The 16,957-nt window shown below is 49.2% G+C and overlaps 2 protein-coding genes across 4 annotated transcripts in view; one reads left to right on the top strand and one right to left on the bottom strand.

Annotated features, from left to right (window-relative positions):
- Positions 1–1,135: 1,135 nt before the first annotated feature.
- PIK3IP1 (phosphoinositide-3-kinase interacting protein 1) lies at positions 1,136–11,967 on the top strand. The gene is made up of 6 exons (XM_028124656.2): positions 1,136–1,364; positions 2,310–2,426; positions 2,513–2,632; positions 3,567–3,767; positions 3,866–3,944; positions 10,272–11,967. The coding sequence occupies exons 1-6, from the start codon at positions 1,280–1,282 to the stop codon at positions 10,474–10,476; spliced, it is 807 nt and encodes a 268-aa protein (XP_027980457.1). The 5' UTR covers positions 1,136–1,279; the 3' UTR covers positions 10,477–11,967.
- Positions 11,968–13,152: 1,185 nt separating this feature from the next.
- LIMK2 (LIM domain kinase 2) overlaps positions 13,153–16,957 on the bottom strand; it is a 56,283-nt gene continuing 52,478 nt past the window's right edge. For all 3 annotated transcript variants that reach the window (XM_028124653.2, XM_028124655.2, XM_028124654.2), the window contains one exon: positions 13,153–14,992. In XM_028124653.2, coding sequence (XP_027980454.1) covers positions 14,848–14,992 — 145 coding nt within the window. In that variant the 3' untranslated portion in view covers positions 13,153–14,847. The remainder of the gene's footprint in view (positions 14,993–16,957) is intronic.

Raw genomic sequence — 16,957 nt, forward strand, 5'->3', positions numbered from 1 at the left:
AAGCAAAGCAACGCGTCTTATTAAATGGACTGAAGGAATCAAACACAGTCAGCAAACTTCTGTAAAAGTAAACTAAATTTATCTCTGTTCTTTCCATGTCTGAAATCTGACTGTAGTAAATTCAAATTCACTTCAGATTGGTTGGATTGACATTAGCTTTCTTCCTTGATAAAGCTTTTGAAACTTATGGAAGTTTTTTTTCTTCTCCCTAAATTACTGCCTAAAGATACAAGCCCTCAGATCAAAACAGTTTCCTATTTCTATTTTGAGATTTGCCTGAGTCACAAGGTAGTCTTGGAGAATCACTCTGTTCTGTCTCTCCATTTACTGAGGCTGCCTGGGAAATCAAACTGTCAGCCAAACAGGAAGAGGACCCTTCTGCCTAACTCCAAAAGACCTAAGTCATATGAATGTGGTGAGGTTTAATGATGGATATAAATCACTGCGAATGGATTTCTCCACAGGGTGGAGAAAAAAAGCAAACATTTGACTTTACTTCCTCTATATGAATTCAGGGCTGGTAGAAAGGGTAGACTATTAAATATAGCTGAGCAAACGTCCCAATGTTTGCATAACATGTGTTTTCAACTAAAGAGACCCCTTCTGTATTCCTACTATATATGACACCCCCAAAACCCAAATATAAACAAAGTAAAGTGACTGATCTGATCCTGGCAAAATTATACTGTTTAAAAAAAAAAAAATCAGGGTTCATAAAAATGTATAAACCACAAAGGCCCTTTTTCTTTTTCAGAAATGGATATGAAGTGTTCCTTCCACCTGGATACTCTTCTTTGAGCCCCCTATGTGGTCTTGAGTTCCTCCTGCTTGTGTAATTAGCATGTCCTAAGCTGTTCTGCCTTTGGGACTATAATTTCAAACCTTCCCACAATGATGCCTCCTGACAGAGTTACTCTTTCTGTACTCACACAAATGGAAACAGAAGAGATGAAAGCCCTGGGGATGCAGTCAGTGTAGGTCTCAAACTGATCCTCTGCTAAGCACAACCTGAACTTCTCAGCCTCTCTCTTCTCTGGGTGGAGATCCTCTCTTGGCTTAGTGATCTCGCATGGCATAGGAGGCTTAGGACCCAGGGGGCGCCTTTCAGCCGAAAAACACCTCGCTGCAGCAAGCTAGCTGGGAAGCTCCCAGCTCTAAAGAGAGGCTGTTTACCAGAAGAGCATAACAAGGGCAGGTCTGACTGCGAGGCTGGGACTGGGAGGCAGAGGCGACGCTAAGGGGACCCCGGTTGGGCACTGGTTGGTCAATCACAAGCAAGATGAAGGAGGTGAGGATGCTCTTAGCCTGGGTGCAAACATTCCTCATCAGCAACATGCTCCTAGCAGAAGCCTATGGATCTGGAGGTGAGATTACAATCTTTCCTTCCTGCAGCAACTTAATGAAGTAGAAAGGGTAAAGCTGTTTCCCAAGCATGGCCAGGCCAGACAGGAAGATGACTGGAAATGAAGCTTTTAGCTGGTTTCTCTTGTCCCATGAAGGCTTCTTTTTTTTCTTTCCCTTTTTTTCCGTCTTCTTCTTCCTCCTTTCCCTGTTAGGGGCTTGCAGCTCCATATTTGCCATTAAGAACAAAGGCAAGTAGCCACTTTCTCTGTCCTTTTCCTTGCCTGTGGCTCCATGAGTGGATGGAATTTGGGATTCATCTCCCCTACTCCCTAAGTCCTTTTCTTTTCAGGGGCTTTGCATGGTGTGGTTAGGGCACAGGCCCTCCTTCCCCAGGCTCTCCTGCTCAGGGGAGTGGGAGTTTGGAGTCACATCCAAGCAGGGATGAGGCAGGTTCCCTCCGTTTGAGGCTCTCTTTTGCCTGACTGAATCAAGGCTTTTGTAGAATTCTCTTGGGAGGGAGTGTTGCCAGTGCAAATGTGGCCATATCCGTGAAAGGAATACGCCGGTTTATGTAACGTGGAATTACAATACAAGGATGACCGAACCAAAACTCCCAACATCTCCAAAAAGGTACCCGAACCCAGGCGTCCCCCGCACACTCCTCCAAAGTGGCCACAAGTTCCAGAGTAACAACCCCTTGCACTTGTGCAGTGCTTTCCGGCTTACAAAAAGAACAGCAAAGCTTATTCTCTGAGCGCTGAGTGAGGGCCGGGCACCAGAGGGGCTTTAGACGCGCTTTCTCTTCCTTCTTTTTCCGGGCCTCACAACAACCCTTCAAGGCAGCAGGGGTTTTCCACATGAGGTCAGGGAGGCCCAGCCGGGCCCAGGGTCGCCCAAGCGGGGTAGGCCCGGCTCCCCTGCTGGCCACTCAGTGTTGGCGGGGGGGGGGCTCCTCTTCCTCACAGACTGCTTCTGGGACAACGGCCACCTGTACCGGGCGGACCAGCCCTCCCCAGCCCCGGGCGTGCGCTGCCTCAACTGGCTGGAGGTGCAGAGCGGCCTGGCGTCTGCCCCCGAGTCGGGTGAGTGTCTGCCCCGGGCGGCGGGCGGGCGGCGGCCGCGGTCCGGGTCCTAGCCCCGTCCCATGGCGCCTTCTCTCCCCTCCCAGATGCCGGCAACCATAGCTACTGCCGGAACCCGGACCAGGACCCACGCGGGCCCTGGTGCTACGTCAGCGGCGACGCCGGCGCTCCCGAGAGGTGGCCTTGCGAGGACCTACGCTGCCCAGGTACCCGCCCGGACTCCGAAGACCTGAGGACCCCCGAAACCCCCACGCCCAGGGAGGCCTGGGAGCGGCCGCGACACCCGCCGCGCACGTGCGTCCGCGCGTCGCCGGCCAGCCCCGCCCCGCCCCCGCGCTGTCCGATTGGCCAGGGCTGTCTCCAGGCCTCAGGGCCCAAAGCCCATTGGCTGCTGCCGCCTCTCCGAGTGAGCTCATCCTCCGCGAGCGCCTTGTAAACAACTGGGGGAGGCGAGGCCACACCTCTTGGCCGCGGGCTCCCTGAGTGGTGCGCAGTCTCTGGGAGCTCATGGGGCTCGAGTCCCGGCCCCACGCCCTTAGCGAGTCCCTTAGCGTCTAGTGGCCATTTGTGGAGCGTTTGCTGTATGTTAGGCACTCTAGTCACAGCGACCCTGGAAAGAAGCTATTTGGGAGATCTGAACCTCAGAGAAGTTCAGCGACATATTGAAGGCTATGGCAGGGTCTAGATTTGAATCTAAATTTCTTAGGATCCAGAGCGAAGGCTGGTTGCTCCCGAGGCGGCGGGACCTTTCTCTGAAATTAGATTAAATGGGATGTGTAACGCATATAACATAGGGATTGGCAAACTGTGGATTCATGGATTGTTTCCTAGCGCAGAGGGGGCCTCTTCCCTTGGAGAAGAGGGCAACTGAGCCGGGCCTTGGAAGATGGCAAGAATTTGAACAGATAAAGACATGGGAGGCAGGAAAGGCTCTTTCTTACGTTCTTCCTCTCACATTTGCCTTGTCCCAGCTGTAGCATGGCCCCCTCAGACCTGGTCTTGGCCCTGGGGCAAGGATGGATTTCAGTGTGTATAGGCATCCTAAGGTGAACTCCCTTCCCTTTACCTCCTCCAACACTCCAGGCCAATTTCAGCTGTGGAATTCACTCTAATGAGGCATATTTTACACTTCACCTCCAGAGACCACTTCCCTGTCCCCTCTAACCTCCACAACAGAAACTGAGGAGGCATCTGAAGTGCCAAGTGGAGATGAGGTGCAGGTGTTCGCTCCTGCCAACGCCCTGCCCGCGCGGAGTGAAGCAGCAGCCGTGCAGCCAGTGATTGGGATCAGCCAGCGGGTGCGGGTGAACTCCAAGGAGAAAAAAGACCTGGGAACCCTCGGTATGATTGCCCCAACCCCTCCTTGTGCAGATCATCAAGAAATATTTTCTGATCATCTGGGGTGAGGCTAATGGGACCTTGTGTCCTGTCCTTGGCAGGCTATGTGCTGGGCATTACCATGATGGTGATCATCATCGCCATAGGAGCTGGCATCGTCTTGGGCTATACTTACAAGAGGTCAGTAGCTTCTCTTCTGGGCTCTCTGAGAGGAGGGGAAGAAGGTACATAAAGTCGAATCTGACTTCTTTGTGGCATACATACCCAAAAAGGGAGTGAAGTATTGAAAGAGGAGAACTAGCTTATGATGTCCAGACTTGGTTCTAGTCTTTACCAGGTGACCTTAGACACACCATTTCCTTTGGTGCCTTTACTCCTCACCCAAAAGCCTTGTGAGGTAGGAGTTCTTGTTTCACACTTTACAGATGAGGAGGCTTTCATCAGACAGGTGAAGTGAATCGCCCAAGATCACAGTGCCTGAGAGTGGCAGAACCTAGATTCAAACCCAGCTCTTTTGATACCAGATTCTCTGCTGTCTAATCCAACATGCCTGGTATGGAAGTGAGTGGTGCTGCAGAAATCAGGCTGGACACTCATTGCAGGGTCCCAGAGATTGCATTCTTCTGTGAATGATAAAATCCTACTAGAGGGGAACCTGAGTGGCTCAGTTGGTTAAGCATCCAACTTGATTTCAGCTCAGGTCATGATCTTAGGGTTGTGAGATTGAGCCTCACATTGGGCTCCATCCTCACTGGGTGTGGAGCCTGCTTAAGATTCTTTCTCTCCCTCCGCGCCTTCCCTTTTATAAAATACATAAAAATAAAATAAAATCCTACTAGGAGAGGTTCCTAGTCACTCCTTTTGCATTTGGGGCTTGAATTCCCTGGGCCATAAGCAGTGGGATCTCCTTCAGAACAGGAGGAAAAAATGAGTTGGAGGACACAGAACCTGTTTGCTACTCATCACCACATATGAGAAAGCCAAAGAAGCTCCTGGGGAACTCAGGGACCTGACCTGTGGCTGGAACAACAGGAGGAGAAATGCTCATTTTGAGAGGCCCCTTGAAATATCATATGGAAAAAGTTCTCAAAGTCCATGATGGGTGCATGATGATAAGCCAGAGTTGCATTCATTTGTACAGCATTGGCTGGTTCTGGGAAAATTATTTGCCATTCTGGGCAATATCAGGGGATTTGACTTCTAGCCCTGAGTGCTTGTGATATTTCTCTTCTATGGTCTGAGAAGGTTTTCTGAAAGGGAAGTGACAAGGTGGCTTGCATTTTCTAGTGGTAAGGGCTATGTCTGAGCTCACAGCCCCGGTGGGTCACCCAGCATTAAATAAACCTAGCATGTCCTTAGAGACTGTGTAGTTAGCCTCCTCATTTTACAGATGAAAAAGGGGAAGTGTTGGCTAAGAATAACAACAACAGCAGCAAAAGTGAACATTTATCATATGCCAGACCCTGCTTCAAGCAATTTGCATGCTTTAACTCAGTTCTTAACAATCACCCTTATGAGGTAAATGTTGTTATTATCCCCAGTTTACACATTAGGAAACAGACAAGAGAGGATATGTACCTTGCTTAAGGTCACACACCTAGCATTTTGGTGGAGCCAAGTCTTAAGTCTTCCATGAACTAGCTATCTGTGTGATTTTGGGCAAGTTTGTTTTCTACTGCAGAGCTAAGCTCAGTGTGTAACACATAGTAAGTGGTCAGTAAGTGATAGCTGTTTTTTTTTTTTCTGTAAAATGTGAGTCCTGTACTAGCACTCTCTGAGCCCTTGTTCCCTATCTGATTTTCTATGATTCAGGAAGCAGAGGTTCAGAGAGAGCCAAGTATTGACCCAAGAGGGTCTCCTGTCTTCCATTCCGAGGCTGTTACCTCCAGTGGGATGGTTAACGTGGCAGGTCCAGGGATACCTGCTTGTTCATTTCCGCGAGTTAAAGGAAATGATGTGATAGCCCTGGCCTACAATTCATAATCAGACCCAAACCTGTTGGCTGAGTTGAGCCCTTGAAATATTTCCTCCTTCCTCAGCCACTGGATAGCAGTTGGCTCTTCTCTAATCTTGTGACAGTTTCCAGGCCTCCAGGTGCTTGAACTGACTAAACGTTCTTAATTCTAAGCTCAGCTCTTGTGCCCAATAAGGAATCCAGGCCTTTTTTCTTCTAAGTTTGCTTCTCTAGGCTGTCATAGGACTGCCCTGAGGCCTAGAATTTACTGTACTGTAAACTCAGGGCAAGGCACGAAGTCACGAGACTCCCTGTCACTAACCACCAGACCACCCCTTTCCTCAGCAAAAGTGCTCTGAGAACAGACTATAACAGGAAACCACATGTGGGCTAGAGGCAAGCTCTCAGCTCCCATCTCTCTCCAAAGTCAGAGAACAGTGTCCTGGAAAGAGCTGTTGAGTGTAGGTTCTGCCGTTTCTCTGCACTTCAGTTTCTTGACTGTTGAATGGGGATATATCCCCCTCCATACACCCATACCCACCCACCCAAGATTATCATAAGTATTAAATATAAGCAGAACACCAATCAGGTTAGATAATCATAATAGCAGCCAACATTTATTGCATGCTTTTTAAATAAATAGGGCCTTACTGAATGCTCTTCCTGATGATCTGGCCCAAGCCTCATGACCACACTTACAAGGTTCACTTTTTACACTGTTTTACAATAAGCTGCTGAGACCTAGAAGAATTAAGTGCCATGTCTAAGCTACACAGCCAGTAAGATGTGTCCAAGGATTATCAGTATCTCCCAAAAGCCCAGCGAGGCTCAGCAGCATCGCGCAAATCTGCTTTGAATTGCAAAGGATAGTAGGAAACATGGAAACTTTGAAAATAAAATACCTGGGTCTGGAAGTCAAAAGAACCAGGATATAATTTTGCAACTGCTGCCAATTTTGGATGTGACACCAGACAAGTAATTTACCTTCTCTGGTTTCCTGAGTTTCCTCATCTGTAAAAAGTGTAAAGGCAGGAGGTTAGATGTGATGACACTTTCAGCTCTCATGTTTCCTAAAAAGGCAATATTACCTGCTGGTGGCTGTACATGGTACTGGGTTCAAATCCCAGCTCTCCTATTTGCTTAAATAAATGATTTAACCTCTCTGCATCTGCCTTCCCATCTCTGAAACAGGGATCCTAATAGACACCATATAGGTTTGTTGTGAGGATGAAATTAGACAGTGTAGTTGGGCATAGGGTTTGTGTTCATAGTCTTAGCTGCCTTGAGGAACTTTTCCTGAGCAGCAGTATGGCATAGCACTACTTCCAACTGGGAAAATCGTGAGAGAATAATTGGAAGTAACCTGTGTTGCTTGAAGGAAGTCTGGGGTGTTTCCATCACTCCAAAGAGGGTATCAGAGGCAGGCAGCAGCTCCATTCACACCTGCTGACTCTGGCCAGCTCAGCTCTGGATCATGGCTCTGGAGCAGTCATGGATGGAATTACTGTAACCCTTGAACTCTGCAAAGGACCATGAGGCTAATAGGATGGAGTTTTCCCCTGGCTGGGAAGGGCAAGCAGGGAACCAGGCTTCTGCTCAGGGGAGTAGGGCTGCAGGTGGGGGTGGGTGAGGGCGGGTGAGGGCTCAGCCTGTCGGGTCTTTGTCATGGTTGTCTAGGCTACGGGGTTCAGCCAGCCAGTCTGCAGCTCCCTGTCCCTGCCCCAAGCGCAGTGTCTGTGCTATCCGGAGGGAGCGTTTATTTTCTGATAAAAAGGCAAGGGAAAAACTGTAAGTCAACACTACTCCACCCCCTTAGGAGAGAAGCTGAGTCAGTGAATAAGCCTTTGTTCCTTCTTGGCTGCCAGACAACAGTCTGGCCCCCCACCCCACCCAACAAAGGCAGTAGGAAGGGGCTGAGCTGCTTGATGGTCAATGCGGCAGGCCTGGTGGCCTCTCTCAGATCTTGAAAGGAGCTGGGGACGGCCTCTGCATCACCAGGCCCGTGGGGTTGGGTGTGTTTTGAGGCTTCTAAATGGATGAGACTATAATCCAGATGAATCCCAGCACCTCCTTCCTTTACCCTTTGCTGTTCTTCCAGTCCTGTTCTGCTCCATTAATATGAATTGATTTTTTTTCCCCCTAAAGACTTGTTTATGATGTAGCCTGACCATTATCAACAGGTGGCCACAGCCAGACGCTCGGTAAAGAAGGTAGCTGAGGAAAACAGGACAACTCCAAAGCCTGTTTCTTCATCTATAAAAAGTGCATAATATTATCTTGCAGAATTGGTGTGGAAGTGGTACATATATAAAGGGTGTGGCATCCAGTAGGTACATAGGTAGCTCTTTTCATTGTGGATGATGGGAAGGTCATTTCCTGGCACCTTAGTACGTACTCAGGATGTGTGAGTTCTCGCTTTCCTTCTTCCTCCAGCCCCTTAGATTTTGAAATTCAGGCCTTGGCAAAGGACATTTGCATACTCCACCTCTTTTGTTAATTGCCTTTTGGCCTTCTGCTGGCTTGGGGCTCCCTTAATAAAATTAAATCCAGACCTTCCAAGTTTTTCCTTACATGGGCAACCTTGAAGAATCTGGCTTTTTGTTTTATTATGGAAGGAGGTGTTTCCTTCTGTGGTGGCAGCTGTAACTGATGAGCAGTGCCCAAGGGCAAAATGAATCTTAGGCTGAGTGGGGATACACTTGGGCCAGACAGCCATCTTCCCGTGTCTCTCCATTTCCTTTTGGGGTGCTCTGGGAGTTATTCTGTTGCAGGAGTTGGCGGTATCCAGTACAGAGCCTAATGATAAGGATGGGGCAAGTGCCTTAGGCTTGCACATGTAGAAACTCAGTCACCCAGGGTGACTCAGGGAGATGAGCTCACAAATTTGCCTTCTGTGACCTTACAGTGAAAAATAGGGAATCAGAGCATATCTCATGTGAGGAATCTTACAGCATGTCAGGGGCCCTGGAGGTTATCAAGCCCAAGTCCTTGTTTTACAAATGATAAAATTAAGGTCCAGAAAGGAGGGGAGCTGCTGAGGTCACATAAACAATTGCCTTGGTGGGTCAGTAGGAGTTTCCTTGGGAAACCAGATTAAGAGAACATTGCTTGGTGAGTCAAGTCATATTCAGGGCAAATCATAATAACCTCCTCTGTGAGTTTTACAGCAGTTCCGCTGTTTTCAAAATGCATTCACTCATTATCTTATTTTGAGGCAGATATTATCCCCATTTCACAGATGAGGAAACCAAGGCTCAGCAAGGCTGTTTTGCCAGGTGTCACTCAGCCAAGGCTGAGCTGGTACTAGAATGCAATAGAACTGGTTGATTTAAAGATAGTTCTGAGGCACCTGTGCAAACTCCATCCCCCCCAGGCCCTGCTGTTTTCTCAATATCCTTCAGTCTCTGGAAATTTGTCATTGTACCTCATATGATGGATGTGTAATCCATCTGATCTCAGCCATCTCCCTGCGGTCTGAAGTAGGCCGGTGTTGTTTAACCAAGTCATCGATCAGCTGCTGGTTTCAAGGCCTCTTTGGGGTGGGCTCCTTCTAGGAAGATTTCCTCTGACAGTTGAGCCCATGTGTCTAGTTGTGACTTCAGAGTATGCTGATTTGGGTCCTGTGTGTTGGTTCTGGTGTGTAGTATGCTAGGCACTCACCAAACTCTTTGGCCTGCAACAGGCGTGGTCCAGGCCAGTGGGAAGGGCCCTACATGTGCAGCCAGAAGACTGGGTTTGAGTCCCTGTACCACCATTGCTTTGGGGTGACACTGATCAGGTCAGAATTTCTCTAAGTATTAGCTGGAGTCCAACAGACTTGGGTTTGAGCCCATTATGTTATTGGACAGTTCCTTCACTTCTCTGAGCTATTTCTTCATCTGTAAAATGAATGATAAGACCTAATTCCTAGGGTTCAGCCAAGAATGAAGTGAGATAATGTACACAAAGTTCTTAGCATGGAGTGAGCACTCCATTTGAGTAAAACGGGCAACACCAGGGCCTGATTGGGTCATGAGCACCATGAAAATTCAAAGGATGTTTGAACATGCAGGGATCTGATGGTCATTGTCTCACTGTTTCCCACTGACCAGAGCAGCCCTCCGTCCCTTTTGCCCCCTGCATGGGCTGGGGACAGTCCTTGTTTCCAGCCAGTGTTCACACCTTCCAAGGACTTTAGAATAAGAGAGCTTAGAATAGGTAAGTTTTCTGCACAACTTTATGGGTTAGGACTGAGATGGTTCTCTGGGTCTCTTGGAGCCCTTGGCTGAAAGAACAAAACCGTATCTTGCTTTCAGTCACACTATCTTCACTGAGCCTGTCTGCAGTTGTGGTGAGGTTCATGCTACTATACACGAGTTTTACAGATGAGGAAGCAGAGACCAGAGGTGTAGGAGCTTGTTAAGGCAATCTGGCAGAATGGAAATCTCATACATCAGCCACTGATTCGCTCTGACCATGCTTAGCCCTCGCCCCTGCCTGGGTGCAGCAGTGCTATTTAATGAGCAAAGCCATGCAGGAGGCACAGCCTGAATGCTTCCTTCTTTTCCTGCCAGGGGGAAGGACCTGAAAGAGCAGCATGACCAGCAAGTGTGTGAGAGGGAGATGCAGCGAATTACCCTGCCCTTGTCTGCTTTCACCAATCCTACCTGTGAGATCGTGGATGAGAAGACTATTGTGGTCCACACCAACCAGACTCCAGTGGACCTTCAGGAGGGCAGTGCCCCCCTCATGGGTCAGGCGGGCACTCCTGGGGCATGAGCCACCAATAATGGGCAGGAGCCCGTGCAGATACTGGTGCAGGACAGCCTACCCTCCTACAGTTGGGAGGATCTACACTTTTTGTTGTGGTTAAAACCCTCCCTCAACTTTTTTTTTTTTTTTTTTTTTTGGTTAATTCTAAAACAGAAGCAGGTGTTGTGCTGAGGGCGAGGCTGGGTAGGGTCCTACCAATGCTCCTCCTCCGTCCCCTGGAGCAGGATTTTGCCTGTGGATGGAGACAGCGGCAGCCCTCACAGCAGTGCTGCTGACAAGGGCTTCCAAACGTTGCCTGTGCCCTGGAACTGAACCAGGGACAGACAAGGAGCTCCCCCAGGCTCCTCTGTGCTTTATTATCTAAGATGGCCTCGGTCTCCGCCCTTCTGTCTGTTCTCTGTGGGCTTGAGTGGCGCATACTGTTATCCATAGTTCAGGTCAAGCGGTCAAGAGGCAGTATTTAAAAAATACAGTTTTTAAAATAGTTGGGATGGAACTCCCTACTGACCTCTGAGAACCAGAAAGGAGTTCGTACAAAAGTCAAAACTGTGGGTTGAGAATGGGATCTAGGCTAGGGGCTCCTGGGGGTGCTCCAGCTTGCTGGTGGTGATGTGCCTTGATAACCATGGGCTGGCCCGGGGCCCAGGGACTCTTCCTATTTCAAAAGGAAAGGAAGAATCGCACTGAACATTCCACTTGGGAAGAGGGTAGAGAAGGATCCGCAGCTGCTTTAGGCCACAGGACCTGAGGGGGCCCTGGGGTACCCTAGACAGTCTGTTCAGGGTGGACAATGACCTCTTTTCGTTTTTCAGGGGTAAGACAAGAGCCAACTAACCTACGGGAATTACACTGTGGGGCCTTGTGAGCTGCATCTGAGAGGTTAACTCAGAAACTAAGCTCAGAGGCAAGGTAATAAAGTGCTTCGGGGCTTGAGTTTGCAGGTGGCTCTGTGGCCTCCAGGCCAGTGCACCCCTAACTTGTAAAACAATCAACCATTGGAAGGGACCTTAGGGTTCCTCAAGCCTTTTGGACACAGGGGCCCACAGGGGGAAAGTGATGCCCAAGGTCAGAGAGCAAGCTACTGGCATGGCCAAGAGGAGAATAACATTTCTCCACAGCACTGTGCTGCACCGAGCCAGTGGCTCAGCAGGGCCTCCAAGCCCTGATGCCACACTTGGAGGCCTTAGCAGTGCTCCCTATCCAGAGCTTCCTTCCCAAAGCCCTTCCACTGCCCCACGTGGGAGAGAGGGGGGTCAGTAGGGCCCATTCTCTTCAGCAGACTATTCCTGGGAGTGGTTTGCTGAGGGGACCTCGGCCTCATGGGTCCCCTGGTGTTAGTGATACTGAAGAAAAGAACAGTACATTACTGGTTTCTACTTTTCTATAAAAGCATTTCTGTGTACATGTTTTATATACCTCATTCTGATACCTGCATATAAAGTGCAGGAAATTGCTCTGCATTTGACTTGTATAAATTAAAAAACAAAAAACCCAAAACTCTGTACTGCCAAGTTTTTATGGGGTGCCAGGACACTCCTCCCCTAAGTTGGTTGGTTTTTGGTTACCTCGTCCACACCTGTGTGGCAAGCGCTGGCTTTCTGTCATTAACCCTGGCCCCGTAACTGGGAGGCGGCAACAACTGAGTGGTGGGTAGCTGCTGCCCCTGCCTTCTGTCATCACTAGGAATCATTCAGGTTCACGCTATAGGAAAGATGGGTATGCTGGCCTCCCCACAGGCAGTTTGGTCACTGCAAATCTTCTCCCCCATCAGCATTCTTCCCGAGGTGGAGGTAGTTAAAATGAACATCTAGGCAGCCCTTCGCAGGTGCTGGAGACAGAAGGGATGGGTGGTGGTGCTGCTGCAGCAGCCAAAGGGATGGATGGGTGTGCAGAGGGGGATGGGTCCTTGGGCTGCAGGGAGCAGTTTTAGGTAGAGGAAGGCCCCTATGGGGGTGACTCCTAGGGCTCTAGAAGCTACCAATGGGAAGTTGTTGGACTTTTTCAGCATGAGACTTCAGCAACACATTCTCTGCCTCTAGGAACACCCGGGGTGATCTTGGCCCATGCCTAGACATTGCTCTATAGTTCTACAAACAAGGGGTACCCTGGCTTATCAGTTTTGCCAAGAACCAGATTCTGTCCTTAAATTGAACTCCCCAAGCTTTGGGAGAAATCACCTTCGGGTATATGGATTTATACCGTGCCCAGGATCCCACTAGCCAGATACCGTCCTGTCCATTGCCCCACATCTCCCAGGTGTAGAAGCAAGGCCAGGTCTTCTCTCAAGCACCTGAAGGAAAACACAAGGGCTGGAGGTGACTTGCATTCATTTCTTCCCTTTATGAAGGTGGCACCTGGCTATGCAGGGAGGATATCCAGGCTTACAGCAATGTACGTGCATCAGAGGGTGGAAATGTATGGCCCCAAAGGAAGGACTGGGCCCACAGGTCAGTCAGACCTGCTTCAAGGATTGGGTTGCCTCAGGTGGGAAGCGCTTGTTCCCTGGAGCAGACTGGTGTCTATGTAAGAGGGAATTAGAGTTGGGGGTGGGGCGGGGCATGAGTAGTCCCCTATTGTGGGGAGTCATGGAGCAGGGGCCTGAAAGTGGCCAGCAGAACCCCCATGTATCCTCCTCCTGCTGAGTCAGGCCCCAAATCAATTTTTCATTCTCAGTAACATCACTTATGTTAACTGCTTAATTTATTTGGTCTGCTCAATGGCCCACCATGGGCCCACCACTCCCATGCTTGCTGGGGACAGCTGAGGCACAACCAGCCACAAAATTCTGACTTAGGGTTGCTCGGAGCCAGGGCTCAACCCCACAGCAAGCTTGCACACTCCACATATAAGTATGGTCTATATAGCAGGTAAACTCTGTCCAGAGAGGACATCTAATCCCCCAACTTATCAGGCCTATGTACAGTATTTCACATATCACCCAACAGATACAGCAACAAAACAGTATTAACATCAACCACTCTCCTGGATCACTCCCACCCTACTACCTCCCCCCACCCCCCCAAAAAAAAACACAACCACCACACATTGCAGTAATATCCCAAACCCATTCCCAATTTGTTAAATACGGTGCAAGCTCACAGACACATAGGAGGCAAATTTTGTTGTGTTGAAGGGTCCCTGGAGTTCTGGGAGCCAATGTAGAGGGTGCCTCCAGCGCTTTTCAGTGCCCATAGTTGTGTGAGGAAGCTGCAGCCAGGAGCTACAAGGAGCTACTGAGCTGGGCCAACCAACAAGGGAGGTAGAAGCCAGAAAGCCCAGCTCAGGGAGCAGTCTCCCCCAGCATCCCAGCTCTGGGACTCTGCCACCACCTCGTCCTGCCCAAGTTGCTACCTGGACCAGGCATGGTGAAGGGTCAGCAATGGCTGCCCCAAGGGAAGGGCCAAGAGACTGCTGAGATTCCCACTCTCTTGGCTCATACACTGGGCCTGCGGCAAGCCACACAATCCTCCAGAACCTATCTAGCGCTAAGATAAATGTCTTGGGCTTCTGACTGAGGTGCCCACCAGGGTATGCATGACAGCAGCCAGGATATGGGCTTTCTAGAGGGCAGGGCCCCTTTCTTTCCAGGCCCCAGCCTCTTGCTGCATTTGTGGGTGAGTGCTTGTTGCAGGTAGAGAGGCCCAGGAGCTCTCAGCAAGCCTCTAGCAGTACAGTTTGAGAACATGAGGTGGAAGCTCCCCCTCACACTGATGTGGCCCCTAGCCCTGGTAGATGAGCAAACTAGCCCATCCCCTGACTCCTGGCCAATTCCACCACAAACTAAGGGACTCTTCAAAACTTGCTCCCTCAACCCCTGCCCCAGAGGAGGGTGGGACACAGAGTGGAGGGGTGGGTAGCACCACTGTCACTTCACATCCTTGGATAGCCGCCTGGCCACCAGTCTTTCGTCCACACTCTCACTTGGAAGTCCTCCTGTACCCAGCTGGACTACAGACTTCAGAGCCCACAGGCAGGTTCACCCTGGAATCCTGCCCAGCAGGTCCAGGTCATGCTCATTAGTGTAAGCAAGAGCCTCCTGGAATCCCAATGCCAGGGACGTCCCAAGTGGTCACGAGTAACAGATTCCTCCCGGCTCATGGGCCAGGCTTTTTTTTTTTTCTTTTTTTCTTTTTTTTTCTTCACAGCTTTCAGGCGAGTGTTGGATCTACAGACAGTAACCAGACCCCCAAACCTTGATGTGTTTCCCTGGTGCTGCACCCGCTCGCCTCCTGGGGAGGTAGTAGGGATGGCTTGTTCTGTTTCTAAACAAGCTGCCAATCCACAGGAAGCCCGGACGGCCCTGCCCACAGCAGGGATGGGGCGCAGAGGGGGCAATGGTGGATGCAGAACGCCCCCCCGCAGGGGGCTGGGCCAGGGCTAGGGGGGTGAGTCCCGGGTCAGGCCGTACTGCATGCTCACATTGTGGTCCAGCTCTTCCAGCTCTGCAGGCAGTGGGATGCCCAGCTCCCCCAGGTACAGGGAGAGAGCCTCAAAGGAGTCCTCCAGTTTTGAGAATGCTGGTCTAGAAAAAAAAAAGGGGGGGGGTGACTTGAAGGCACCTGAGACAAGGGCAGGGCCACAGGGTGCTGTGTAAGGCACCCAGGCCTGTAGCTCAACCACTTCCTAGTTGTGTGACCTTGGGCAAGCCCCTTAACCTTGTGCCTCTGCAGGAAATGGGGATGTTACATAATGTTACAGCTACTGTGTAGGGTTGCTGTGACGATGAGAGAGAGCACTGTGACAAGGCTGGCCTTGCTTGAAGGGGTAGCTTAAAAAAAGAAAGTTCAGGGGAAAAAAGGCTCCTCTCATGTCTTGGAGAAAATGCAATCATCAAAGGTGGAATTGGACTAAGTGCCTTTTTAAAGATTCTTTCCAGTCCTCAGACTATTTCCACATCAATGGATCTGCTCAGGAAGGGACATTTCATAGGCTCAGCAGCTCTTCCGAAGGGGAAAACAAACAGCAGGCTCCCAGTGCTGTGGAAACAGCTTAGCTGTCTTAGCTTAGCTCAGGCTTACTCCTCCATCTCCTCCATGTTTTTGTTTAACCATCCTGTCATCTTCCCTGCAAGGCCCACTCTCACCATATTTAAAATTACAACTTGCACCCTACACATCCTCTTTCTTCAGCTCTGTCTGGAGAGTTGCAAAGTCTTTTTTCCATGCCACTTGTCACTTCCTAATATTCAATGAAGTGTATTCTATCTATTGTTTATCATCTCTCCTTGTGAGAATGTGAGTTCCAGGAGGGCAGGCAGCTTTGCTTTGCTCAGCCAAGTGCTCAGGACAGTGTCGAGCACAGGACAGGCACTCAGTCTGTATTTTTTGAGTGAATTAAACACAGACATTTAAAATGACTAGGAAAGGATATTAGCAAACAAATACTGTGTAGCTTCACATTTTCTCCTCATGCTCTTACTCTGGTGTTATTGAAGGTCTGCAGTCCTCTGGCCCATGAAGGAACAAAATGTAGAGCCTCCCAACTCTAATGTGGACCTTTAGAAACCATTCTGAAATAAAGGCTGGTTATCCTGAGGGGATGGAGCAGGAGAGTGAGAAGAGCTGAGGGGTACGATGGTTAGATGATCATAGAAAACATGCACTTTATGTGCTATATATTTTAGTCATATATGATTTTTTTTAAAGATTTACTTATTTAAATAATCTCTATGCCCAACGTGGGGCTCGAACTTACAACCCTGAGATCAAGAGTTGGACATTCCACTGACTGAGCCAGCCGGGTGCCCCTTGAATTTGCTTAAAAGAAACAGGATTTTTGAGAGCAGAAAAACAAGCACAGATTCTAGTTCTATAATGCACAAACTTGGAAAAAACTGGGGTAACGCTGACAATAATGAAAACCATAACCTGAGATGAATAAAGGTCACTTACAAATTTTTTCTTTAAAGGAGATATTAGCTAAATGCATAAATATGCTCACTGTAGTAATACCTATAAGGAGAAACTGAAAAAACTTGAGTATCTACATTATGTGTATTTTTAATTTTATTTATTTATTTTTTAATTTTTTAATTTTTTTTTAAAGATTTATGTATTTGAGAGAGCGAGAATGAGAGAGAGAGAGTACATGAGAGGGGGGAGGGCCAGAGGGAGAAGCAGGCTCCTCGCAGAGCAGGGAGCCCGACGTGGGCCTTGATCCCGGGACTCCGGGATCATGACCTGAGCCGAAGGCAGTTGCTTAACCAACTGAGCCACCCAGGCGCCCAATTTTATTTTATTTTTTTAAAGATTTTATTTATTTATTTGACAGATAGAGACATAACGAGAGAGGGAACACAAGCGAGGGGGAATGGGGGAGGGAGAAGCAGGCTTCCCGCCGAGCAGGGAGCCCGATGTGGGGCTCGATCCCAGGACCTTGGGATCATGACCTGAGCTGAAGGCAGACGCTTAACGACTGAGCCACCCCGGCGCCCCTACATTATGTATATTATAATATGTTCGGACAGTCTCTTGAACTGAATTTCACA

The sequence above is a fragment of the Eumetopias jubatus genome, unplaced genomic scaffold (assembly GCF_037043125.1).
Source record: "Eumetopias jubatus isolate StellerSeaLion01/CBP00866 unplaced genomic scaffold, mEumJub1_p1.0 scaffold_16, whole genome shotgun sequence".
NCBI lineage: Eukaryota > Metazoa > Chordata > Mammalia > Carnivora > Otariidae > Eumetopias > Eumetopias jubatus.